Source organism: Brassica napus, chromosome A9 (assembly GCF_020379485.1).
Source record: "Brassica napus cultivar Da-Ae chromosome A9, Da-Ae, whole genome shotgun sequence".
Lineage (NCBI taxonomy): Eukaryota > Viridiplantae > Streptophyta > Magnoliopsida > Brassicales > Brassicaceae > Brassica > Brassica napus.
This window is the reverse complement of record NC_063442.1, coordinates 15,759,864-15,787,615: the sequence shown is the minus strand read 5'-3', so window position 1 is coordinate 15,787,615 and position 27,752 is coordinate 15,759,864. Positions and strand designations below refer to the sequence as shown.

General features: G+C 34.0%; 3 protein-coding genes, 3 non-coding genes and 1 pseudogene across 6 annotated transcripts; 3 read left to right on the top strand and 4 right to left on the bottom strand.

Moving 5' to 3' along the window:
* Positions 1 to 539: 539 nt before the first annotated feature.
* Positions 540 to 3,327, bottom strand: LOC106394568 (agamous-like MADS-box protein AGL30). The gene is made up of 12 exons (XM_013835137.3): positions 3,135 to 3,327; positions 2,776 to 2,961; positions 2,633 to 2,692; positions 2,504 to 2,522; positions 2,339 to 2,403; positions 2,222 to 2,237; positions 2,062 to 2,123; positions 1,894 to 1,990; positions 1,725 to 1,805; positions 1,529 to 1,644; positions 1,045 to 1,450; positions 540 to 961 (listed from the first exon to the last, which is right to left on the bottom strand). Exons 2-12 carry the CDS (start codon positions 2,958 to 2,960, stop codon positions 944 to 946), a joined length of 1,125 nt encoding a protein of 374 aa, XP_013690591.1. The 5' UTR covers position 2,961; positions 3,135 to 3,327; the 3' UTR covers positions 540 to 943.
* A 260-nt stretch (positions 3,328 to 3,587) lies between these two features.
* LOC106416801 lies at positions 3,588 to 6,300 on the top strand (annotated as a pseudogene).
* Positions 6,301 to 18,181: 11,881 nt separating this feature from the next.
* On the top strand, positions 18,182 to 19,557 carry LOC106394735 (protein PHYTOCHROME KINASE SUBSTRATE 1-like). The gene has a single exon (XM_013835294.3). The coding sequence runs from the start codon at positions 18,208 to 18,210 to the stop codon at positions 19,468 to 19,470; it is 1,263 nt and encodes a 420-aa protein (XP_013690748.1). The 5' UTR covers positions 18,182 to 18,207; the 3' UTR covers positions 19,471 to 19,557.
* A 1,240-nt stretch (positions 19,558 to 20,797) lies between these two features.
* On the bottom strand, positions 20,798 to 20,993 carry LOC125578881. Its single transcript, XR_007316960.1, has one exon. It is a non-coding gene; the product is annotated as a U2 spliceosomal RNA (small nuclear RNA).
* A 1,553-nt stretch (positions 20,994 to 22,546) lies between these two features.
* On the bottom strand, positions 22,547 to 22,741 carry LOC125578882. Its single transcript, XR_007316961.1, has one exon. It is a non-coding gene; the product is annotated as a U2 spliceosomal RNA (small nuclear RNA).
* A 1,424-nt stretch (positions 22,742 to 24,165) lies between these two features.
* Positions 24,166 to 24,238, top strand: TRNAA-AGC. The gene has a single exon. It is a non-coding gene; the product is annotated as a tRNA-Ala (tRNA).
* A 795-nt stretch (positions 24,239 to 25,033) lies between these two features.
* On the bottom strand, positions 25,034 to 27,191 carry LOC106391279 (F-box/kelch-repeat protein SKIP11). Its single transcript, XM_013831892.3, has 2 exons — positions 26,987 to 27,191; positions 25,034 to 26,884 (listed from the first exon to the last, which is right to left on the bottom strand). The coding sequence occupies exon 2, from the start codon at positions 26,662 to 26,664 to the stop codon at positions 25,354 to 25,356; it is 1,311 nt and encodes a 436-aa protein (XP_013687346.1). The 5' UTR covers positions 26,665 to 26,884; positions 26,987 to 27,191; the 3' UTR covers positions 25,034 to 25,353.
* Between the last annotated feature and the right edge of the window lie 561 nt (positions 27,192 to 27,752).

Sequence of the window (27,752 nt, the reverse complement as noted above, 5' to 3'; positions counted from 1 at the left end):
TTTAATTTTAAATATTCAAATAATTTAAGAATACTATTTATAAACCGAAATATCCCAAAAATAAATAAATTACAAGAATATTTTTTGTCCAAGAAAAAATTACAATTATCTGAATTACCTAAAAAACTCTGAAAATCTGATATTTAATCCACCCCCCCCCCCCTTCAAATTTTATGACTTTTTATCTGAATTAACTGAAAAATCAGAACCGAATGGGATCCGTAATTATCTCAGATATTAGTTGATTCCTAACTTTATTACCTGAACCAAAACCGGAAACCGGAAAACTGAACGAGAGCCGAATTAAATTTTTTAAATACTTTGAACGGATCTATAACTTATAGATCCTCAAAACCGGAATCAGGTTTGGATTCGAGCCTTTCAGCTCGGGTTCGGGTTCGGATTTCAGGTCGGCATTTTGCCCAGCCTACAGATGCTTCTGAATGTGTCTTGCAAGATAATAAAAGCAAATACAAATAGAATTGGCTGAGAACCTTCAGAAGCTTCACAGAAGATGCAATGCACAAGACAAAGCTATATGTACATATAAATGCTTCTTGTTTAAATTAATTAATAAACATTGTTTGTTTTTGTATTACAAAGAATGAAAAAAAAAAAAAAAAGATACAGCTAGTTTTGTAGGAAGGGAAGAAGAATAGAGAGTTTTCTCATCATCTTTGGCCGTCATGGCGTTACTTTGACAGCCTCCAAAGACACATACACACTAAAACATATCTGCCGGATAAAAAAAATCAACACAAAAACATCTATTGAAGATATAACAACGTATTTGTGTGGGGGTTGCAATCTACCAGAGTTCACCACTGGTATTTGCTTCATCTTGGAACCAATTCAGAAACCTGCAAGTGTTTTGTTTTAGTTCGCTTGCTGCTTCTGAACAAAAAAAAATGGGTGACTTCTTCCATGAGATGTTCTATCATCATCAGTTCGGTTGCTGCATCTATTGAAATAATGAATAAAACATATGTTAGATTTTACTTTGATGATGTTAGAAGAAGAGAACAATGTTTCTTTAGTTTTTACCTGGGAGAACAAGTATTCGTCTAGCATGGAGATTGAGCACGGCAAGGAGCTGCTGCTAGAACCAAACCTTGCCTGGTTGTTGTTATTGTTGTAAGCAGAAGTTCCATGTGGTTGTGGTGGTGCTTCGAAGAATCCATTCATATGATACTCTCTCTGGTTCATTGGAAGGTTAAAAAGCGGAGGAGGAGGAAGAGGAGGAGGAGGATACGTTTGGTGGTGCTTAATATCATTCTGCATAATATTGGGATTGTATGGGATAATGTTATTATTATTAGTGCATAGCTGCGGTTTGATGTCTCCGTTGGTCGTGTTTAGTTCATCAAGAAAGCTTGTTTCTGAAGATTTCCCTGTTCCAAAGTAGCCTGGATAGCTCCCAAATGAAGAACTCGCAGAGCACTCCACTTCCCTTTAGAGTTAATGATGATTCAGTAGTATTAATTAGTCTAAGAAGAAAAATGTGAAGAGCTTTAACTAAGTAACTAACCGTTTTGGGATTGGATTGTGTTCCTCGGTGATAATGTTGGTTGTGTTGTCGCTATTAAGTACCCATGACATGGATTGAAGATGTTGTTCTAAAGGAATCTCAATCCCATCTTGCAACTGAAAGTCAGGAATTGAATGATTCAGATTGTTTTGAGTGAGAGATGAAAAGAAGAAGAAGAATCATTTGAGTAAATTACCGAGCAGGTAGACCAATCTTTAACAAAGTTTGCGTTTTCGATTTGCATTGCTTGTTGCTGCTGCTGCTGTCCCAAATGTTCCTACCATCAACCGAAAGTTTTTGAGTTTTTCTTTTTTTTTGCAGATGAAGTGAAGTTGAGAAGGTTTCTTTTTAAGAGCAAATGATACCTTATGCGCACGCAATTGATCAAGGGACTGCCTGATGGAAATTTCAAGCTGTCCCAAGTGGTCAACGTTGTTTATCTTATCGACTTCTGTCCAATAACTACAGACAATGTATGAAATATAAAGTACTAACAACAAATAATCATCAGCTTCAGAAAGATCTTTTTTTACCTTAATCTTCCATGTATCTCAGATATCCTAGCTTGCAGGACACTTGCTTGAGTACTCAAGTCCTGAGAAAAAACGCGGTTTTATTAAGTTCTAGGCTTCAGCAAATCTCTCACAGAAGCGAGAAAAGGTAAAAAAAAAAAAGAGTTTTAAAGTGAATTACCTCTGTTGTTGAATTACTGAAACCAGAGAAGACAAAAAACAAAAAAGAAGTTAAAGTTCATATAGAGAGAGTATGAAGTTTTCTTGTAGTGTTGATAAACTGTCTTCTCCTACTCACCTTGAGGCTATAAGTTCTCTTATATTTACAGTGTGATCCAACTTTAAGAACGTTTTCTTCAAGGTCTGAGCTTTCAAAACACACACACACTTACACTTGAATCAGTAACCAAACAAAAAGCATCTCAAGAATTGGAACCAAACTTGATAGTGTGAAACAACTTACTTCAAGACTCTCAACCTTCCTGTGTTTCAAAATGCAAAAGTAAAACAAGAAACAAACAAGTGAGCAACGACGAAAGAAACATATCGATAAGAATCTAAAGAAAGAAAGAAAGATAAACAGATGACAAACTTTTTTGTTCTTTCCTCCGGTGTTACTTGAGAAAACTTAGAAATCACCTCTTCAATGCTACTGAAAACAAAAAAAAAAACAAAAAAACACAAAGCAAATCAACAAACCTTAACAATCAGACAACAAAAACACGACAACATTACCTCCGTCTACCGCAACATAGCGAGGCTTTGCCGCCAGGAGAGAACATAAGAAGAATAAGATCAATGTCACAAAGAATAGATAGCTCATTAGCCTTTTTCAAGATCCCATTTTTCCTTTTAGCAAACGTTGCTTGGCGTCCGTTTGTGTTCTCTAACTTCTTTATCTTCAGTTTTACCCTTCCCATCCTGTTAATAACACACAATCTCTATAAGTAGAGGACGATCCAATGGGTTCATACATTCATAACCAGAGATCATGATTCCAGTTGTGGGTTTCAGATAAAGATCTGATGTTCTTGAAAACCCTAACTTGTTGGGCAAGGAAAAGGAAAGAGATAAGAAAAGAAATGGAAAGTTACCTAAATAAGCAAATTTAAACGCCAAGCAGATACTAACCATGAGGGAGATCTTTAAAAGGACCTCTCTCGAGAAATAAAAAAAAACTTCGAAAGGTAGAATCAAAACCAGAGGCAGAGAGAGAGACAGAGAAGAAGACGATTACATGAGACTCTCCGAAAATAACGGTCTTCTGATAGAGCTGCTTGAGAATAGGGATCACCCATTGGAGAAGAAGACGAAGACGGATAAATTAAAAAATTCTCCAAAACGCCGTCGTTTTAAGAGTTACCTAACTGTTTTATTACCATTATTCGCTAAAACGACGCCGCGTCAATGCTAGCTTACTGTTATTACCGGAAGATAAAATTAAAATTTCCTTACAACGACCTCGTTCAATGTTTTGTAAAGGAATTAAATTCCCGAGACACGTCGTCGTTCAATGCTATATAATTGCTTCAAAACGGCATCGTTTCACTGCTATTTACCATTTTCCCTTAATCCAACGTTTATCTACTCAGCTAGAAGTAAAAAAGATTAAACCTTTTCTCGCCGATGATGATTGCAAGGTGGTGTCTTCTCCCGCCGCCGTATTTCTCCGCCGTGAGAGCCAAATGTTTCGCCGGAGAAACGTATCTACCTCCACGACCTCAACGTCGACCCTCACAAAGCTCTCCGAGTAAACCCCTCTATCCGTGCTGCTCCCATCTCCTCTCCTCAACCGGACTCTCAAGACCCACCATTGGTTGAATCCTCGATATGTTCCCTGACTTGCTAACTTCCGATCCAGAATCCGACGACATCTTACCGGTGCTTCGCTTCTTGCCCTCGACTTCTCATCTCCTCCGTAGATTTCCATCTCCGTCCGGCGTTAGCGTTTCTCAAAACGCAAAGCGTCGGACGCGACATGATTACGTGGCGGAACACGTTCTTGCTCGTGTCGAGTGTGGAGCGAACGGTAGTCCCCAAGATTGAGTACCTTGAAGAAGGGTCTAGGGTTTACGAGAGAAGATGTGGCGAAGATGGTGGTGAGGTCTCCGGCGTTGTTGACGTGCAATGTGGATAACAACTTAGCTCCCAAAGTTGAGTTCTTTCTGGAGGAGATGTAAGGGAGGTGAAGAGGTTTCCTCAGTATTTTTCTTTTAGCTTGGAGAGGAAGATAAAGCCGATCAGGCATAGGTTGCTTAAGGAACACGGGATTCTTATGCCCTTGTCGGAGATGTTGAAGGTTAGTTAGTGATGGACAGTTTAATAACTGGCGTTTAGAGCTTCGTCTTATCATTACAGAAAACACGGACGTTCCGACGGAAAATGAATTCCTCGGAATATACCGAGGAATTTCCGAGGAAATTCCGAGAAAACACAAAATTTGGTTTCCTTGGAATTTCCTCGGAATATACCGACGGAATTCCGAGGAAATTTCATTCCGTCGGAATATTCTTATGGAATACCGAGGAAAATTGTATTCCTCGGAAAAAACCGATGAATTCCGAGGAAATATTTGATAGAACCAAAATAAGGATCACTCTTTCGGTAAGGTTGATATGAACTCAGATCCGAGAGGATTGAGAACTGATGGATCGAGGGGTGACACTAAGGGTTGCGAAATAGCCCAAAGATACTACCAGACTTCGATCGTTGCCGGATGTGACGCACCGGTCCAACAAAAGAAGGATCGAAACTTGGAGATAACCTCACCAAGAAACTAAGAACAAGTTCTACAAAGAACAAAGAGTTTTAACTCAACAAAAGGAGAAAACAATCTGCTTTATTTCGTGGCTCTAAGGCCTTATTTATAGGATTACAAGTTGTAGAGATCCAAAGAAGAATGTACTAAAAACAAGACATTGGAAATAGAAACAAAGACTTGACTAAATAAAGTCTTTAACTGAAACTTGGACTACCTCTTCATATAGCCACGACCAGGACTTTGAAAGGTGAAGAATATACTCCTGATATGGGCCAAGACATGTCCCTTTGAGGCCTGGTCGAAATCCATCTTTTCTCTTAGCCAATATTTTATCGGTTTCTCCATTTGGGCTAAACAAGCTCGTTTTTGAATCTTTTTGAAAACCATCAAGCCCAATGCTTTTTTGGACATTTAGAACATGAATAATCACCTTTGGAATGATTGAATTGACCGTTGGTTCATCAGAAAGAAGGTTAGCCATTTCGAGCTTCTCGGGTGGTCTGAATTCGCGAGAACTGAAGATCACCTGATTTGTAAATAGCATAACTATCACATATGAACTCCGTTTGATCTGATTCTTCTTTGAGGAGCTCCGTAATTGAGTTGAGAACATTCTCCAAGTGATTTCATGTGTAGAAGCCTCGTGGTTTAGCAGATATGAGTCAAACAATGAACATATATCATTACTGCTTCCAATGATCAAACCATGCATGTCTGTTTTCCCGGTGCGCTACCCCATGGCACATCATTCCCTCTCTCTTCAAAAGGATTTGACCTCAAATCAATTTTACCTGAATCAAAAGAAAATGAATCAGACAAAAAGAATTTTAAAATCATGTAAAATTCAGAGAAGGAAAATTTTGGACAGAAACTTCCTTGGAATTTTGAACTTGCTTTCCTCAAGTATTTCCAGTTCCATGTTCGAAGAACATAAGTCCTTAGGCATTCTCCAGCGCTTGCTCTCCTTGGAAACTGATCATGCTTATCCTGTTCATTCAAAACAACTAGAGAAACCACATCAAATCTGCGAAAGAAATAATCAAAGGGTTTCTCTATCTTTAGGACATCAAGATCAGGATCCAAGCCCTTAGGATAATCATCAAGAACGTGGGCAAGACTCAAACAAGTAAGCTGATCACCAAAAATTGGTTTATCAATTTTAAAATTAGGCCAAGCTGAGAAACGGTTAGGAAAACAAAGAGTCAATGCCAAATCTGAAAAATTCTTATCATGAATGAAATCAAATTGATTCTTTGGCCTAAGAAATTTTGGTTCATGCCTTTTCCTAAACCAAATCTCTTTCAAAGCACAGCTCAATGAACACAATTCATGGAAAGGTTTAAACAAAACGTTTTTCAACCAAGTAAAGCTGTGATTTCGTTTAGAAATTCTCGGTTTTAAAATATTTTCATGATGAGCAGAGATAATCAACCCATGATCCTTACAGTGCTTTTGGTTTGGCCAGGAGGTTGACTGAGGAAACACCTTTGGTTCATTGAGGATCGGTTTTGGCTCAGGTCGATTCTTTCTGGGGCATGAATCTCTTTTAGAAATCTGGTACTCGCGGATAGTTGGACTGAAGAACCTCCGGTTTGGAAAATTCATAACTTCTTCATCCGTGAAGCTTTTCATTCGATTCCAAGCCTCAGTGAATCCTGGATGAGTTGGCTTTCTTGTAAAATTGGATTCAAGACAAAAGACCTTAGTACTGTTGAGATATCCTTCTTGGACTGAACCTCTGTCGCTGGCACCAAGGTAGCCGGTTTGAACAACAAAGCTTCTCCAAATCTGAGGTTGTTGGGCTCGGCCAATGCTTTCATTCAGAGGCTGAACCTGTCTTTCCTGGATACTCAAAACAAACACTAAAAGACCAGGATCAAATGTGCAAGATAAATATTTGTTCAAATCACAAATCAAGATATCTTTTCCAAGAACAAATTGCACATTTTTCAGCCTTTCAAGGTGCTCATCAAAGTAAATATTACAGACAAAAATTTTATCAAGATATGCAACAACAGTATTCATTTTCAAAATGGGCATATCCTTCCCAACATCTGAACACACAAGCTTAAGTTCAGTTTGAGAATCATTTATCAAAAGTTCAAGGCATTTCTCAAAGAATGTGTTGTAAACCAAAATATCATTAGAACTCAAGACAACACCATTATCACGAAATGATCTCAGAAAATGCCAAGTATTATCAGTTTCAAAACTCAAGAGATCAGGCCGCAAAACAGAACCACAAAATTCAAGATCACGAAAATCATTTTCAGTTTCAAGTGATTTCTGTTCCAGCAACTTCTGAATCAAAATTTCGTCCAAGGCATAAGAGGATGCAAACAATTCATCAGTGATCAGTACATGTCTAGAAGAACTCAGATCAAAGCTATTTCTTTTGCAAACTAACGAATCAAGAGATTTTTCAGCACAAAAATCAGTTTGTTGCAAATCAAGATCAAATGGCCTTCCAAGAAGATGAAAACCTTTGTTATGTTCCAAGAACTGATCAGAGCTCAAAATAATTCCAGAAGTAATGCCATTGACATTTTGAAAACGTGATTGATCAAGACATTTATCAGGTTCAAAGATTTTTAAAGAATTAATCATGTTATAAAAAACAGATTTTGAAACACCAAATTCTTTCATCTTGTCAAGACCAAAACGAATTACATCATCAGTACTGACTTTCACAACCATGTCAGGCAGAGAATTAAGAGAAGAAGGTTCCTCACAGTTCTCTTGAAGATCATGAAGCAAAGGGGCAGGAGATGAAGGAGCAGTAGTTGTGCCGGAATCAAAGCAAAGATGGCTCTCCATAAAGGTGGATATGATGCTTGTTGCTTCTTCATCAAAGACTGGACCAAGTTCGTCCTCCTCATCAAAGATAGGACCTAGTTCATCATCCAAACATATCCTAGTGTCAAGACATGGGCACTGATGTGGAAAATCCAGTGGCTCTTCCTCAAAAACCTGTGGAGACAAAACAAGACTACTCGGAAGCTCCGGTTGCAAAACAGTTAGTTCTACAATAGCTTGTTCATTATCAAGATTAAACTCAGTTTCAAGAGAAGGAAGATCACAATCTTTTTCACAATACATCAAGCTTTCAATTAGCTCTTCATCAGATTCATCAAAAATGGGTAGAGAATCTGAAAAATCTTTAAGTTCTTCAAAATGGTTTTCAGATTCACCTTGGACTTTCTTACTGATGAACAAGGATGGCTCAGCTACTGGGGCACGTGTGGATGTGCTCTTCTTTTGGCTCTTGTTGAAGTCCTTAAGGGCTTTGTCCACTCCCTTCACAAGGTTATCACAAATTTGTTGGACATCAATTTGAAAGGGTTGCCTTTTTGGATCAGCCACATCTCTGGTTGTTTTTCTCCTTATAGCTGGCTGTTTCTGCACACTAACAAACTCATCAAAATAATTCAAAGGATATTTAAAAGGAGTTTGAGAGTTAGAATTTCGTTGAGGCTTCTCCTTGTTACTTTTCCTTTGCAAACCAAACATCATAAACCTGAAAAATCTCAACACAAAAGTTAGTAGATAAAAACCTCACACTCTCAAGTGTTTGATCCTCACCCACACAAGTGTTTCTCTCAGATTTAGGTGATCACACACAAGTTTTTACTCAATGTTCTAAGAGAACAAATCAAAGAGTCCCAATGGGCAAATCCAAGCAAACAAGGGAATTTTCTCAAGATAGATAGATAAGAGATTTTTGATTTTTTGAAATCCGTTTTAACCACCTCAAAGGCTGGATTTCTCCTCAGCCAGCAGGCTTTCTCTTCCACCACCAATCCCCAAATGAAACTTTCGATTTCTATTTTTTTTTTTTTATGTGGATCTTTCTTTCTTTCTTTTTTTTGATTAGATCTTTTTTTTTTTTGATATGGTGGATGGTAATGAGGGCCCGGATTCAAGAAAGGTAAAAGAAGAAGTTTTTATAAGAAAATGGAAGATGAGAAAGATGAATGAAATAGACAATACCGGAAGAGTGGCTCTGATACCACTTGATAGAACCAAAATAAGGATCACTCTTTCGGTAAGGTTGATATGAACTCAGATCCGAGAGGATTGAGAACTGATGGATCGAGGGGTGACAATAAGGGTTGCGGAATAGCCCAAAGATACTACCAGACTTCGATCGTTGCCGGATGTGACGCACCGGTCCAACAAAAGAAGGATCGAAACTTGGAGATAACCTCACCAAGAAACTAAGAACAAGTTCTACAAAGAACAAAGAGTTTTAACTCAACAAAAGTAGAAAACAATCTGCTTTATTTCGTGGCTCTAAGGCCTTATTTATAGGATTACAAGTTGTAGAGATCCAAAGAAGAATGTACTAAAAACAAGACATTGGAAATAGAAACAAAGACTTGACTAAATAAAGTCTTTAACTGAAACTTGGACTACCTCTTCATATAGCCACGACCAGGACTTTGAAAGGTGAAGAATATACTCCTGATATGGGCCAAGACATGTCCCTTTGAGGCCTGGTCGAAATCCATCTTTTCTCTTAGCCAATATTTTATCGGTTTCTCCATTTGGGCTAAATAAGCTCGTTTTTGAATCTTTTTGAAAACCATCAAGCCCAATGCTTTTTTGGACATTTAGAACATGAATAATCACCTTTGGAATGATTGAATAGACCGTTGGTTCATCAGAAAGAAGGTTAGCCATTTCGAGCTTCTCGGGTGGTCTGAATTCGCGAGAACTGAAGATCACCTGATTTGTAAATAGCATAACTATCACATATGAACTCCGTTTGATCTGATTCTTCTTTGAGGAGCTCCGTAATTGAGTTGAGAACATTCTCCAAGTGATTTCATGTGTAGAAGCCTCGTGGTTTAGCAGATATGAGTCAAACAATGAACATATATCATTACTGCTTCCAATGATCAAACCATGCATGTCTGTTTTGCCCGGTGCGCTACCCCATGGCACATCAATATTATAGACGTTAGAGAGCCGTTGGATAGCCGTTGGGGGATTTTAAAAATTCCGAGAAAATTCCGACGAAATAGCCGTTGGCATCGGAATTCCGTCAGAATTTCCTCGGTATGTCTCTTGATAGAAGAATGTGAGTTGTTTGTCTTTTATTTATGTTTAGCTTTCTTGATGTTCTTTGTTGTTCGAATTTGCACAATTTTTTTGAGAGATGAGGTTGTATATAGTTTTTTGTTTGTCACACCATGGAAACATGGATCTAATCACTCAAAAGTTATGAGGAAAGGTTCTTTGTAATTGTGTACTTTCAGGATGTTGGAATTTGATATGTGAAGTTAGTTTATACGAAAAATGTTGTTTCACATGAACTAACACATACTTTTGTTTGAAAGATTGGACTGGGTGAATGTTAAGTTAGGTCATGAAATGGATAATTAAGAACTCAGATAAGAAAAGTTTCTTTTGAGATTGTGTGCTCTCAAATAATAGCGGATTGTGTGTTTTGAGATAAGACTCGATCCATAGCAAATCCTACAACATGGAAACGTGATTTAGGGATCGAACTTAAGGGCAAAACCGCAGGAGTAGACATCGATTAAAAACACTTTCTTGCAGTATATGTAAAAAGGTTAAAAGAGATAATTTTTGGAAATGAACCTTAGTTGGATTTTTTTTTACCTTGCCAGTGTTATGTACATCATAATCTTAGGAGGAAGATGAATACAGAAAACTTTTCTCCAGAAAAAAAAATATACAGAAAACAATGTGAACAAGTATTGGCATGGACCCTCATAAAATCGGCCCATTTGCAATCTGCAAGTTATAGATCTGTGAGAAAAAGAAATGTGTAAAACCTACGTTGGACGGAAGCTTCATCGGCCGTCCGCTTCCCGCTTTGGAACCGGAATCAGAATCGGAATTTTGTGAAAGCTTGCAGAATCTCGTTTCCAAAACGTTTCTAAAATATTCTCTTTAATAATCTGTTGGAAGCTTACGATTGCGTTTTGGAATCACGCTTCCGTTTAAAAAAAATACAATTTATATCAATAAATATAAAACCATAGTTTTAATCTATATAAAATTAAAAAAAATAATAGTAATGAATATTGAGTTATAAATATACAAATATTAAAAATAATACTATAATTATCTTTATGCATTGAGATTTTTTATTAAAGATATACCACATATTGAAATATATTGTATCAATTATTTATGAAGTGTTAAAAATCATTAATATAATATTTTTTTGTAAACTTAATTTATGTGTATTGTTACAGTTTTAATATAAAATCATTTCAAAATTATTATAAATGAATAAATGCTTTATTTCAAATTTAAATCATTTTTTTTTTAAATGCTATATATATATGGATATACGCTTCCAACACGTATCCGCTTTCTAATATTTTAAAAAATCTCGTTTCTGCGCTTCCTTACGTTTTCGCTTCCACGTACCGCTTCCGTTTCCATGTAACATAGTGTAAAACTAGTCTCTTAATTATGTACGTGAATTTCTCAAAGAAAAAGACAATCTTTTTTCAGTGTTTTTTTAAAAATATTCTAAGAACTAAGCTTTTAAAAACTTTAGTGCTTCCTTAATAAACCATCTACAAAATTGTAACTATTCAATAATAAACAAAATAATAATTATATATTTATAAATTATAATATTTCATATATTATGTTATAAAATCTTATGATAGTAGAATAATATAAACTTTATTATTTATAAATCATAATATTTAATATATTGTACTATACATATAGTACATTGTTATACACCGTTTAAGCAATAATCTAAATTCTTGATTAATCGTTTTAGCCGTTAGATAGAGAGTCACCATCCATTTAACGCCTAACAATTTTTTGATCATATCTTTTTCTTTTATTGTTATTATTTTTTTAATTATATGTTGGAAAAAATTATTGAAAGACTTAAGCACTACTCTTATCCTTACTAGAGATTTTTTCCGCGCTTCGCGCGGATTATGTCTTATAAATTTATTTTATTTATAATATTATTTGTTAATTTTTTTCTTTTATATTAACTTCTTGTTTTTCCAATGTTAGTTTTTCTTAATTTAAATTTATATGTTAATAATTTTTCATTTTTTTGTTGTAGATGGAGAATTATATTTTTTATTGATGGTTTTTTGTATGTGATAGTGACATAAACTTTTTGAAATTTTAAAATAATATTATATATAGTACGATTAACACATTAAAGAAGAGAAACATATTCAGACACATTTTACACAGGTTTTATATGCATAATTTTAAACATTATATATGTATATATTATAAGTTTGAAATATGTAAATGCTTTCTAAAGCTAAATATTTGTTCTGAGTTTACATAACTTATCGAAAGTTTTATCTCTTTTTAAATTCAAATCACAGAAAAAATATAAAAAAGTCAGTATAGATAGGTTTTTTGGGCTTTTAAATCAACACTGAAAAATTACATGAATCAGATAACAACAGTTTTGTAAACAACTGGATAAAATTTGACCGAGCCAAAGATTTTCACACAATATGTTCTTTCTTCTTCAAATTGCGAAGAGCCTATAGGCACAAGAAAAAAATCATAATTTTTGTTTTCACTTATATAATATTTTTTCTCCTTTACACACGGAGTTTATTACACTGCTATAAGCAATGTAGAACTCTATTCATATAAGATTCACATCTATGCATTTTGACAAAGAAGAATTTCAGCCATCTTTAGTTTCGGAATGTACCAACTTCAGTCATATACACTATATTTTCTCTATGATTCAAAACTTATAATTTTAATATATGTGCATATTTCCATGTGAAAAGGCACGCACGCCATCTATCATTCAACCTATTACCTTTTCCAAAGTAAACACTATAATCCTCGTTTGGTTAGCTCCACAAACTAATCTTCTTGGATCAGTTTATCAAAAAATATGGATACTAATGTCAGAAAAGAATATAAACACTATCAACAATACATATTGGCACAAGAATATTTGGTTCAAGGAACATATTCCACGTAATGCGTTTATATCATGGCTGGCTTTGCGGAGAAGACTGCCAACCAAGGATCGCTTGAGGCGTTGGGGATTAAATGTCTCAGGAACGTGCGCCCTTTGTAATCTGGAAATAGAGACTCACCATCATCTCTTCTTTGAGTGCTCTTTCTCTCGCTTGATATGAGAGCCTTTTGCTGCTGAAGTTTGGATTTCTCCTCCGGCTGATCTACACTCTGTTGCAGCCTAGATCAATCAACCTCGCGTCAACGTAGATGCACATGCTACTCCAGTCATCAAGCTCTACTTTCAGTCATGTCTCCTCACCTTCATCAGTCATCCTTGCCTCTTTCGACCGTATGATGCGTGACCGTCTCCTCTCTTACCCGGTAAGTTCTTCTTTCTCATCTTCTCTACTTCTTTTTATATTTCTTGTATAAGACTTCCTTAAGGCTTTTTTTACCTTGAGTTGTTGTTGGTTGTTTTTGTTTCCTTGCTGTAATAAGTTGTTTAAAAACAACAGTGTAACATTTTAGAAAATAATAATCTTAACATCTTACCAAAAAAAAAACAACAAATATTGACTTATTTATGTGAATATATATTTTATTTTAAATCATTATAGTGGACGAATAAAACACCATAATTTGTACAACAAATTTTCTTAGATTCACCTCATCATACTCACCATTTTACCATTTTAATTACATAATTTTACATGAGCTTCTTCATCCTTCCCGGTTATTTTCTCTTTATTTATAACTACAATATAATGTTATAAATTATATATATTATAAATTAATAATTTATTTACCCTTAAAGTCTAACTATTAAAATATAACATAATTCAATATAGATATATGATTCTATTAATAAATTAGCAGTTACAAATTTGAAATTTCTAGAAATATCAAAAGTTGTATGTTAGTTAATTATTTTCTAAATGATATTTATTTTTAATTCTTTTTAGATGAGAATATTTTGGCTGAGGTGGATAGTCTCAAAAGCCTTGAATTTAGTCTCTTTTCTTAGATTCACCTCATCATACTCACCATTTTACCATTTTAATTACATAATTTTACATGAGCTTCTTCATCCTTCCCGGTTATTTTCTCTTTATTTATAACTACAATATAATGTTATAAATTATATATATTATAAATTAATAATTTATTTATCCTTAAAGTCTAACTATTAAAATATAACATAATTCAATATAGATATATGATTCTATTAATAAATTAGCAGTTACAAATTTGAAATTTCTAGAAATATCAAAAGTTGTATGTTAGTTAATTATTTTCTAAATGATATTTATTTTTAATTCTTTTTAGATGAGAATATTTTGGCTGAGGTGGATAGTCTCAAAAGCCTTGAATTTAGTCCCTTTTATATAGTAGGATGTTCTACTTGTAAAACCTGATTTCGATGATTAATTTCTTTTTATAGTGGAGTTTATTAATAGTTATAAAGAATAATCAAGGTCTAATATTATCATATTAATACGAGCTTACACTAATGCTAATATCAGTTTAAACCCAATACTGGATTCTGACCATTTCTTAAAAGGGCGGATATATTTTTCATTTTACATTTTTTTTTAAATAATTTTTATAATTGTATTTTTTAGTCATATTTATGTTTTTTGTATAATATTTTTTAAATGATTAATAAAAATTATAATAATTTTATTAAAATAGTTAAATCATACATATATCAATAGATCATGTTCATGTTTTAATAGAATAGGTAATCAACAAACAAACTAAAAGTTTTGGATAGTATAAGAAGAGTTTATTTTGTGTGTGTGTCGGCCGAAGACAAGTAGCTTGTGTTTGAGGATGATAATAAAACACGTTAACTGTAATGCTACCATTCACATATGGACTATAATATAGCTAATAAGCATATTTTATAAAATTCATAACACAGTTTCTTGACTGGCAATATTTTGCTTTTGAAAGTATAATACACATTAATATAGTTATCTGATATGTATAATATCACAGGATACGATCCAGCGTATTTTCTAATATACACAAATTATCAAGCGTCCACAAATTACTAATATTATTATACTAGGTGATTTTCCCGTGCTCATGCACGTGTATAAATATTTGTGAAGTAAATATACTATAATAGTTGATTGCTATTTACTTTTAATTTTAAATTAATTTATAATTTGTATGCATCATTTATATTTATAATATTATATAACTTTAATAATACATATGATTTTACATATGTTATATTTAATCGGTTTTGTTGTTTTTATAGTCATTTTAGTTATCATTTGGGTAATTTGGATTGCATCTCTGAATTCAACTGTAATATTTTTTATTCTAAGTATATTAAAATTTTTCTTAATTTCTTATTTGCATTTAGGTGGTTGTTGTCTTAACTATGCAAATATATTTTATGAAGATTATGTATAACTTCAAATATATTGTGCTTAGAATAAAATAAAAAAATAAACTAAAGTGTTTGATTCCAAATTACATAAATTAAGATAACGATAATATTATGAAGTCTCATGCATATAAATAAATTTTAGAAAAAAACTAAATTGTAACAATTGGTTAATATTTTATTTTCATTGTAATATGTTTTGAGTTGTCCTATGATTTCCATTTATAAAATAAATTACTATTGCTATAAAATTATATATTCTTATCGTAGTTAAATCTATGATTTTTTTTATATAAGTTAGATTAGTCTAATCACTCATGTTGTGAATATATTGAGTTACATATATTCTTTCAAATTCAAATAAAATATAATTATTTTTTATTATAACTAAGTCAAATCAAATCAATTTTATTTATCGTTTAAATGTGCATGTATTTTCATAATATTTATCAAATTATATTTGATGTTTTCAAAAATATATTATAAAATAAAGTGATGCTCAATAGGAAGTTACATACATAAGTAGGTGATATATAAGTAGGTGATACATTTTTGGAAGCTCGTGAACATATATTAATATTTACAATACTTAAAATATTTTATTAAATCTAAATAACTTTATGCCTTTGATTTATTGAATGAAAAATTTATTTTAAACAATATTAAAAATGAGAATTCAGATTTGCTTTGGTATTTTGATTATGGTTATATTAAGTTCCACAAACATAAAACATAAAATTTAAAAGAAAATTTAATAGTAAGAAAACAAATAACTTTAATAATGATAAAATATAATATATCTACCTCATTAAACTATTTTGCAACTATTTGATCAAAATATTTTTATTTGTAATTTTGTTTTTGTTTTTTAATATCTCTTAAAAATAAGCAGTAAAAATAATTGTGATTTTATTTGAAAATAATATTATATAAGTAAAATATAATTTATCGATATTTTTTTTGCTGTAATTGAAAGATATTATAGTCAACAAAATATATAAAAAATAAATAAAACACTTCAATAATACTAATTATAAACTATTTTTAGTCAGTTAAACATATATCAGTTTATGTTACTTAATTATTTTATGTAATCATCTAAGAAAATAGATAGATATAGAAAAATATTACTAATACTTTGAATTTTTTTATATTGTTTTAAATTATGTTTTAAAGAAATGTTATTTCTTTTTCTAATATCAAGATTACCTATGTAAATTGTTTTTAATGAAATCACATTATATACAAATTTATATTCTTCATCTAAGAAAATATAGATATAAAGAAAATATTTTATTACTTGATATGTAATATTACTATTTTGTGAACTTTGCTTTTTTTTTGAAATCATATTATATATACATACATTTTCGTTTTCAATTTTTTTTTGAACTTTATAAAAATGTTCCTTTTGTATTATATGTATATGTTTTTGGAAAAAATTTAAAAGGAAACTAAACTAAAAAATAAATAATAGTATTTAATATTTTTAATACATTAAGGGTATTAGTGTAATCAACCATCGTGAGAGTCGATGTGAAAGCGACACATAGGAAACTAACTTCTCAAATAATATTATAGAGATTTAAGAAAACCCAACTCGACGATCTTTGTCAATATCTCCCCACGCAACAAAAATACGCACATCCCTCGTGCTTCCCATTTTTGTATGTTTGTTCCTCCGCGTAAGTGAATTACATCCACTAATTTCTTTTAGTTTAGTCGCTTATGCTTTTCTTAAATAAAGTTAAAATCCAAGTTAATCAAGACTCGTGACCTTGCAGTTCAATCTCCTAACATGTCTTCTCACTGCGTGTCCGAAATCTTGTCAGCCCATAATTATCTGAAACAATACTTTAACTTGAAGTAATCAGAAAACGATACGGTACGTTTACTTTGATGTAAATACTCTATAATGTTATGCAAGCCTAGTTGCACATTGACATATTTATCTGTGTGAATGGTTATCTAAATTTTGGTCATTAAGAGTTTAGAGCATAATATTGTTGATTTGTAGTACTAAATAAGAGAATCATCATGGAGCATTCTGTAAAAGACTTAGTTATATTAAAGCTAAGAGATGCATAAAATAATCATGTGTTATGTTTGCTAACTGTGATGTCGTAGTTATCAAGCAGGCTTACTCCTTAATTATGATATTTATAGTTATCATGCATCCGTTTTAGATCATTATGCACGACTACTAGTCGACATGAATGAATATATCTTTCTTCTTAGAATGTAAATATATGTTGATGTAAACGTTAAAATGATGTTTTATATACAAAGATATTGTAAGACAATCCTAAAAATATATATGGTCGCAAATACTTTTATTTAAACTTTGAATTCGGAATCTTCAAAACGTATAATAGTGTTTGAAAGGGTAAGAACAAAACATGAAAATCAAACGAATAAAGCTTTCTGAAACCGGCAAAAATAAAAGTAAGAATAAAACACCATTTTAGAGATCTAAAGCGAGGGTTGTTCAAAAAAAAAGAGAGATCTAAATCGAGGATCCAACTAATTAGTAATTTTCGAATTAATTATGATAATTATCATTCATTTTCTCGTCACGTGATAACATTATCCTTCATTAGTATAATTGACAAACATTTATCCAAGATAAATATATACTCCTTTCGTTCCTTAAAGATACATATTCTAAAGAAAAAATTTATTTTTAAAAGATTCATTTTTTTTACATTTTCAATGCATGTTTTATTATATTAACTAATTGAAAACTTCAAAAATTTTAATTGCACTAATTGATTTTTTATTGGTTTAAAATTGTGAAAAGAAGATAAACACAAAAAAATTATGTAAATTTAATGTGTTTTACTAAAATGTGTGAAAAAATTTAGAATATGGATCTTTGTTAGTAATTTTCAATTCACACAAACAACAACTGGCCTATACTTAAAATGGAACCACAGTGATCGGAACACGTAAGCTTCAGAAAAAACAGCTTTCAACACTGTGTCTTGGTTCTTTATTTATACCCTAATCATATACACAAACAAGCAAGAAACAAGAAGAACAAAATAAAATGGTGTCCTTAACATCATCATCTTCTTCAACACCAAAAATATCTTTTGATTTCACCAAGAACAACAACAATACCAGTCTCAATGTCCCTGTCTCTTCTTTTTCTTCTGATTCTTCTTGCTTGAGAAGCAAGGAAGAAGCTATTGTCACAACCAAGAAGGTCATCGAACCCTGCAAAACCCTAAACAGCAACATCAATCCAAAGGATGATCAGGAGTTTAGAGATGAGAATAAAATGGTGAAAAAATCTCTTGAAGATCCAGAGATCGGTGTGTTTGGAGCTGAGAAGTACTTCAATGGAGACATGGATTCAGACCAGAGTTCTATTGTTCTGTCTATAACAAATCCAGAAGCTGAGAGACTCGTTGATGATCTGAAGCAGAGCGAGAAGAAATCTACTGGAGCGCCGAGTGTCCACTCTGAAGCAAGCTGTAATAGTCAGAGCATGTTGCTTCAAAACAAACTGGCGAATAGCTGTAACGGTTCCGTGCAGGAGAAGAAAAACAATAGTGGTCAGATTCAAAAGCTGAACAACAATAAGAAGAGTTTTCTCATGAATCTAGGGTGTAAATGCGCGTGTTCTGATGGGATCTCAGTAGATGTCGATGATAAGATCTTGGTTAAGAGAAGCTCTGATTTAATCAACATTCAAAAACAAGAAGAGTTGGTGCAGAGGAATTCCCTTGAAGTGCTTGGATCTCCTGTTGAGAAGAAGAGGGTTGTTGCTCAGAAGAAACTCACATTGCCTCCACGGGAATCAAGAACAGAGGAAGAAGACACAACGAGTGAAGGAAGTGATACAAGCTCAGATCTATTTGAGATAGATAATCTTACAGGGAAACCTAAAACTTTTCTTGCGAGGCAAGGAAGTGATCCTACATTTTATGCTCCAAGCGAAGTAAGCATAGAGTGGAGCATAGTGACTGCAAGTGCTGCTGATTTCTCTATAATGTCAGAATGTGCAACAAGCCCTCTAGGAAGAAACCAATTTCTTCAGATCCCTCCTCGGATCCCTACTAAAACTGCACCACATAGACTGAAACCTAGCAATGCAAGTGGTGGTTTCTTGAGCTGCAAGAGTCATAAGTCTGTTATGGTTTCTGGTGATTCAGACAGGAGAAGTAGCATGAACAAGAAAAATACATCCCTGGCTTATGTTCCTAGACATGTCCAAGTTATGGAGACTACTAAACGTAAGAGTTTGGAGACAAGAAGAAGGATCAGCAACAGCTCACCGTCACCTCTTCTATACAGTCAGTACTGATAATATAATGTATTGTTGAGTTTTTTTTTTCTATTATTATCACAACTTCATCTTCCACATGAAAATAAAATCAGTCTTTGAGGGTTTCTTAGTGACCTCTCTTGCACCTTTAGAAACACAGATCCATAATGCAGCAAAATGGTTATAGACAATAATCAAAAATCTGGCTCCATCACTTTTTGTTGTTTTTGGATTGAAGAATAGAGACAAAAGTTTTGTCTTAGCTTCAAGGGCGTTATCTATCAAACTAAAAAGAGGTAGTCACAAAGAGCTATTAATGAGGAAACTTAAATAATGAAAATGTCACTTTACCTGAAGGCCATGCGTGTCTGAGATAAAGACAAGAACCTTAACTGTTTCCTTGAAAATATGTATCAAGTGATGTGAAAGAAAATCAAGAACCAAAGGGCCTTTACTAATTAAGAGAATAAATACAAAAAGTGATGTATGTCTTTGTAGACAATTCATAAGGGAAAGGCCTGAACTTAGCCAATGTGATCTTGTCCACATTCCACTGAACCTTCCCTGAGTTAACTCAAAAATGCTTAATTAGATGTTAAGAAACTACGTTGATGAAAAAGATGTCACTAGAGCAAATATAGTATGTGTTTGATTAAAACCAAGAAGCTATACAGATCTTGATGAAGATAAGTATTGTATCCTTCTCAAAACATATGGGGAAATAACTGAGACATCACTTATTATGCTATAAATTGTTGAATTAAAGTTTAAAATCAACTCAATATTTAAGTATTCAGTCTCCATGTGCGGAGAAGAAAAGAACAGCAAAAGCAAAAAGACATTTGTGTTGAAGAAGGCAAAACAAAACAATTTGTTCATCTTTGATTTTTTTGGTTGGCCATCATGCTCAAAAACGCCCAAAGGGTGTCTGAGGGAAGTTCTCATTTACTTCCTTCCTTTGGAGTTTGTGGTGAAACATTCCACTGCCTTTGATGTGAAAGGTGTTCCCAAAGAGTCACATGAGAAAGAGAGTCTTGTGTGGTCTCTATCTGCATCGGTTCAGGAACAGATGCAGAGTATAGAAACTACAATCTGTTATTTCACAACAAAATGGTAACAGTAGATTTCTGATTTATAGTTTTACTAGTTATGTGCAAGTTACTGAGACCTTCCATATAGAGAAGGAAATAAATATCATATACTTAATATTAAGAATTTGAACATCAAAGTGCACTCCAAGTGTATCATAACATCAGAAAATATAAACATGACATATTCTTTTGGGAACCAAATATGCAATGCTTATTCAGTAATCAACCGAAACTGAGACAGATTGGTTTTAGCTAAATGTTGAACATAATTGTTGGTAGGTTGAGCCAGCCCATGCAGTAGTGCAAGACAAAGGCGACTCTTGAAAGCCCAGATAGCAAGCTATCTTAAATAGACTTTCTCCCTTAAAAAATAGAGTTAATATCGTGTGATCCGATGGACCACATATCAGATATTAAACTGATAAGAACAGATACTACATTTGATCTTAGCCAAAAGGCCGAGAAAGGTATGAATTGTTTGGTCCATCGAGCTTCCTTTATATACATAAGCTTTGAGAGTGAACGATTCATAGTTTAGCGATGTGGGACAAATCATTAAACCCTTTTATTCTTAATTATGCCTCGACCGAATATATAAAATTAATGAGTTAACTAACTGCAATAAGGCAAGAACAGATAAATCGAAAAGAACATTGGAGTATTGTTGTTTATGGATTTAGTCTGAAGAATAGAGACATAAGGTTTGTCTTAGCTTCAAGGGGGTTAAATAAAACCTATAAGAGGTTGTCACAAAGAGCTATCGATAATGAAACTTAAATAATGAAAATGTCAATTTACCTAACGTATCTAAGATCCATGTGTGTCTGAGATAGTGACAAAGAGCCATGTGTATTTGAGATGAAGACAAGAACCTTAACTGTTTCGTTGAAAATATGTATCAAGTGATGTGAAAGAAAATCAAGAACCAAAGGGCCTTTACTAATTAAGAGAATAAATACAAAAAAAGTGATGTATGTCTTTGTAGCCACTCAAGATGATAAAAAGACTGAAGTTACCCAAAGTGATCTAATCCATACTCCGTTGAACCTTCGTTTGAGTTAACTAAAAATGCTTAGTTTTATGCCAAGAAACTGCATTGATGAAAAATATAATATCCCAGACAGATCTTGTTGAAGATGAGTATTGTATCCTTCTCAAGAGATATTGGGGAAATAATTGGTTCCATCACTTATTTTCCTATAAAATGTTGAACTAAAGTTAAAAACCAAACTAATCAGTCTCCGTATGTGGAGGAGAAAAGAACAAGAAAAGGAAAAAAGACATTTGTGTCATCAAGGCAAAATAGAACAAATTGCTCATCTTTGGTTGGCCACACTTCAAAGCGGCCAAAGGGTGTCTGAGGGAAGTTCTTATTTACTTCCTTCCTTTAGAGTTTGTGGTGAAACATGCCAGAGTCTTTGATGTGAAAGCTGTTCCCAAAGGGTCACATGAGAAAGATAAGAGTCGTGTGTCGTCGTTATCTGTATCGATTAGGAACTGATGATGTGAGACTACGATCTGTTATTCTATTAAGGGAGGAGAAAAAAATATAATATTCTACATAAAAAGAACTTGAGATTTCTTTAAAGCACCCCAGGTGCATCATAACATGAGAAAGTTCAGAAGCTCATCACAAAGGCAAGAATCTCAATGCTCTGATTTACAGATATGCTTCAAAATGTTCAAGTACCCCAAGTGAAACTCGGTAACTCCTACAAGGGAATATGTTGTTCTGAAATTGGCATCTCTAGCAGCATGTAACAGGATGGGCATATCTAATGTATGTGTTCATCGGCATCTATAAAACACATAACATAGTCTTTTGGGAACCTAATCTGGCAGTGCTGATTCAGTATAAGATTTAGAAAACTTAGCTTTACAGAGACGGTCAAACCAAACTGAGACAGAAATCCCTACTAACATTTGCTTTTCATAAGTTAGTTCCCTATTAACAGTTTAAAATTCTAATTAGTGTGCAGCTTTCAAACTTTACGATTAATGGCTAAATTTAAACTTCAAAACTGGTGGGTTGAGCCAGCCAATGCAGTAGTGCAAGACAAAGGCAACTCCCAAAAACCCAGATAGCAAGCTATCTTAATGGACTTTCACCCTAAAAAAATAGAGTTAATATCGTGTGGCCCGATGGACCACATATCAGATATTAAACTGATAAGAACAGATACTACACTTGATCTTAGCCAAAAGGCCGAGAAAGGTATGAATTGTTAGGTCCATCGAGCTTCCTTTATATACACAAGCTTCCAGAGTGAACAATTCATAGTTTAGCGATGTGGGATAAATAACCAAACCTTTCTTCTTTAGCCTCGGCCACGTTGGGGATATTTAACTAATTAATGGGCCAATTTACTTTATTTTCAACAGTTTGGTATTATTAATTAACTGCAATAAGCAAGAACAAATACATCGTTTAAAGAACATTGAATACACACACATACACTCTCTATCTCGCGCCACCAGTCTCAAGGTCTTTTCATGGTGGTGAGCTAGAGAGTAGAGATATTCCACATGAACTATTGTATTAACTCATGTGAGCAGTGAATACAGACACACTCTTACGCAATTGAACAATGTTTAATGTTCAAGTATGAGCGAGATTTCACTGAAACTATTTGGATATGTTTTACAATAGTTTGATCAACTGTGGCTTACATGAAAAGCAACATGTTCCAGATTTTGATCAATTGTCTGAGTGTTTGACGATGCCCTTCAAATATAGGCTTATCATATGGTCTCTGTCTCTACAAAGCCTAACGAAAACAGCTATGATCGTTTAAATACTCCCTGAGGCTCAAGTATGCGACTAACAGATTCAGCAAGTGCAATAAGCATACACCAATGTCATATTTCCTCTCCTGTCTTTGGTTCAATGAAGTTAATCGGATTACATCACGATATCAGTTGAGTTTTGCGTACACATACCTTAAACTTCAGAGACTCGATCCAGATTACGCCTATAAACATGTTCAAGGTAACATAAAAACATATTAGGGATCTGATCATCTTTGTGTCGTTCCAGGATTGTGAGCGTTGACCATTAACTAAACTCTTCCACCATCGCGCAGATTTCATCACCTCCTGCTTGAATGATAAAAGTAAAGATAGTTTTTCTACATTCAAAATACCAATATTTCGTCTACTGTTAACCTCATTTTGCCTCTTTTTCTACTTGTAGTTTTAGTGATGAGATTGTAATCAGGTTAACGTTAGGCCAACGAACCGGACATCTCATTGTTCTTTTCGTCCCACTTTTTCCATTTCCTCTTTGTAAGGGATCATGATCCTACAATTGTTCCTTGTAACTTTTATTTATCTATTTAAATCAATGAAAACAACAAAAAGAGAGACCTTAATTGGTATCAATAACTGGTTTCTAGATTTGAAGAGAGAGACCTCACATGTTTCTAGATCAATAATAGATGATCCTATAACTGGGACGTATCATATAGCTTAGAAAGAGATGAAACATGGAAGAGAGACCTAATTGCCATTGCGAATGAGCCAAGACAGAATCTTGGTGATTTTAGAAACAACTCACTCCGGACATATCGAAAGAGCAATGAGGAGGATTAAGAATAAATATAATGGAAGATATATATTTTACAAACATAGAGTGGACATCAATGGGGATGTAGCTCAGATGGTAGAGCGCTCGCTTAGCATGCGAGAGGTACGGGGATCGATACCCCGCATCTCCATCATTATTTTTTACTCTCATAACAAGACCAACTATTTCCTCTCTTTCTATGTATATATAAACTCACTAGTTTTGTTTGAGCAATGTATTTTTTTCCCAAATAACTTGAACTAACGTATCAAACTCTCTTGCTACAACTCTTTTCAAACTTGTGAACTCAAGAGTTACTTTTTTTCATGTTGATCTAAATTATCTGTATTGACTTCACCACAGCTCCAGATTCATATCTGCAACTCATGGAGCATGACCTAAAAGGAAGTAGATATGGAGTAGGCAGGATGTGCCTTGAGAGATCATGAAGGAAGGACGTCCGAAATGGAAAGCTGCAAGCAAAGGCTTTAAGATAGGCTATGCAGATGGTGACAGGTTTTGAATATCAGGAAGTCATCTATTCTTTGATATACCGATTCCAAGGAACTTGTCGAGACAAATAACAAAATAAAACGGTGTGGCCCATCATCCCCTTTAAGGTTGTTCATCAATATATACGCCAATCTCTCACTCAATCAACTTCCCACAAGAGTGTACCCCTTAAGCCTAAAAGCAAAAAGGTACTAAACGAAGAGTCCAAAACATTCTTAACAAAACCGTAGCTTGCAAGCGACAGATTGAGATATCTTAAAGGACACATCCATTTACCATCACCCCTCCTTACCCCAACAACAAAACAAAAGTGTAACACTTTTTTAATTTGTCGTCATAAAGTGATTCTAACGATTTCGATTTGTTAAAAAAAAAATTAAAGAGAAAACTAAAGCACAACATAAAAGCAAAACTGTGAACAAAGACCAAAAGATGCTACAAACATAAGTAACTTGGATTATTAGAAAATAAACATTTTTAAAACACATACAACAATGTTAACCAGATTTGGCAAACTCTAAAACAGCTTCAACTTTTAACCAACTTATTATATAACCTGTTTCAGTTTTCTTTTTGGGACCCTTTCTGGTCTCTAACAATACAGAAATGATTGTATTCAAACTGATTTTTTTTTTTGTAAGAAAAACAAATATGGAAGCTGATGAAGAAGCAGCAGCATAAAGGTGAAGTCTTTGACTTGTGAGCTAAAAACCCATCAACAAGAATCTGGAGGGTCTTCAAATGAATGTTGTTTCAGCAACCCATCACCGCGCAATTGTACACAAAGTTAGGAGAATGTTTCCTATCGAGCAATGTCCACTGCGGTGGACTACCGTCCCTCGGCACCCAAGAGTTCAGCTCTATAAACCCACCTCCTGAGTACTTAGGTCCACCTATAACAATCAACCTCTCCCCACAAGCTCTAAAAGCAAGCCCCCATCCGTTAACCGAGCCTGCTCTCTCAGGCAATCTCCCAATAGTTAACCATTTCTTCTTCTCCTTATCACACTTCCTCACCTCCATATCCGCGTGATCAGCAGCATACAACTGATTATCCACAACCGCAACAAGAGGCGGTGCTTCAGCTGCCGGTGGCATACCATTACCATCTTGCTCAGCACGGCTTCTCGGAGGCGACAAGTCAGGGATTGGAGTCCATTTCTTGGTCTCTAAATCATACTCTTCCCCACACGTCAAGGCCTTGGACTCAGCACCGCCTATACCACCAATGACGTAGAACTTCCCGTCCATGAAAACACCTGAACACATCTTCCTCGGCTTGTTCATCCTCGGAAGACTCACCCACGTTTGAAGCTCAGAGTTATACATCTCAGCGAAATCAAGAATCTTCCCCTGAGAGTCACACCCACGGGCGAAAATAGCAATCTCTCCGAGACTCGCTGATCCAAACAAACACCTCGGAGAGTTCATCTCCATACCAGAAGACCAAGAGTTAGTGAGAAGGCTGTATCTATATATAACATGAGAAGAGAAACCGTCTTTCCCCAAGACGAGGAGGTCAGTGCCGACAGCTAGAGACTCCTTGTCCGCACACATGAAGGTGACACTAGAAGGCATCGTTGGCAGCTGCATCCACTTCCTCTCCACGGGATCAAACGCAACCCATTCCAAGAGCTGGCACGAGAAGTAAACCCAATGCTCCACGAACCCGTTTTGTTTCCTTAGTTTATAGATATCTCCACTCTTCACCAGAGAACGGAAGTTCCTATTCAGGGAAGCGATGGAGCCGTAGTCAGACCTGGAACAACGGAGGAGACAGTCTATAGAACTGTCTCGACCAATCTCGTTGAAAAGAGAATGTGAATCAGATGAATCACCACCGTTGTTATTAGAATCAGATTGGTCTTGAGACCCATCACCGCTCAATGAATAGTCAGAAGAATCGCTATCATAAGTAATACAAAAACCCATTAGTTTAAGTGACTTGGTCGGTCTAATCTCACCACCAACAGCCTCCAAAGCTCTTTTGCCATTGCTGAGCTTGTAAGAGACACGAGAGCTTGAGAAACTCAAACACGAATCTGGTGATCGATTCTCCAACATGTCTTCAGATTAGAAAGTCTTGGACTTTCGAATCTAATTCACAAAACCCAGATGCGAAATGGATTCAGATTGCAGATTCAACCCAATTGACCTAATCAAATCAGTCATCGAGAACAAGGAAAGTTGCCAGCTTTCGAGATCTCCAGATTCCAACCCAATTTCACGAAAAGGGGGGAAAAAGAAGATGAAATCTTCGATCTCGATCTGTTCATGAATCCATCTGCTCAAAGAAGACAGAACCAAAGGGGGTTTGGTTGGTAATTAAGAGATTAATTATTATATTAATCGCAACAAACATAAAGAGATGGAAGAAAGAGCTTACGAGATTGGATGTAAAGAGAGAAAAAATTAATCAAAGTTAAAAGCTTTGTGGAGAAATCATCATCAGAGCTGTTTCTGTTCTTCGCGTTTCTCTTTGGATTCGCTCTGACGAATCAGAGTTAAGCTTTGGTTTCTCAGAGGCTCCAAGTTAAAATTAATCTTCTCTCTTGTTTATTCCTCTGTGTTTGTGTTGTTAACTTTGATGCAAAAAAATACTAGTGAACATTAATTTATTAAACTTTATAAATTTATTTATTGAGGTTTTAAGGAATTAACTAGACTGATTTTTTTTTTGAGACTTTATAGAATTAATTTTATTTAGACTATATAATTAAGCCAATACATAAGAAGTTAAAAACTATCTCAAGTTATCAACTAACCCAAAATGGATATATTCCATAAATTAGATTTAGCTTAGTTACCTTTTCTATAATGGAAAATATATTATAAGAAAATATTAAATATCTCTTATATATTAATTGAGAAACATTACAACATTGTTTTGTAGCCACGTGTCACCATGAGAATGAAATTTAAAATTCTTGAAAAAATAGGTTGGTTCATCTTAACTTATATTATATTTTCTATTAAACTAACTATTAAATTGATAAATAGTATACAAAAGAATATTCTCACACTTTTTTTAAATAAAAGTTACAGAATTACCTAATATGATTAACGTATATATGACAACTAGGTGATTTTCCCGTGCTCATGCACAGACATAAATATTTATAAAATAAATATAATATAATAACTAATTGATA

What these genes read in the sequence shown, in the direction of transcription:
- LOC106394568 (XM_013835137.3), bottom strand. Translation starts at nt 2,960, where the DNA reads ATGGGAAGGGTAAAACTGAAGATAAAGAAGTTAGAGAACACAAACGGA. An exon ending in AAGATTGGTCTACCTGCTCG is followed by an intron (nt 1,645 to 1,724) that starts GTAATTTACTCA and finishes CCTGACTTTCAG; the next exon opens with TTGCAAGATGGGATTGAGAT. An exon ending in CACAATCCAATCCCAAAACG is followed by an intron (nt 1,451 to 1,528) that starts GTTAGTTACTTA and finishes TTAACTCTAAAG; the next exon opens with GGAAGTGGAGTGCTCTGCGA.
- LOC106394735 (XM_013835294.3), top strand. Translation starts at nt 18,208, where the DNA reads ATGGTGTCCTTAACATCATCATCTTCTTCAACACCAAAAATATCTTTT.
- LOC106391279 (XM_013831892.3), bottom strand. Translation starts at nt 26,664, where the DNA reads ATGTTGGAGAATCGATCACCAGATTCGTGTTTGAGTTTCTCAAGCTCT.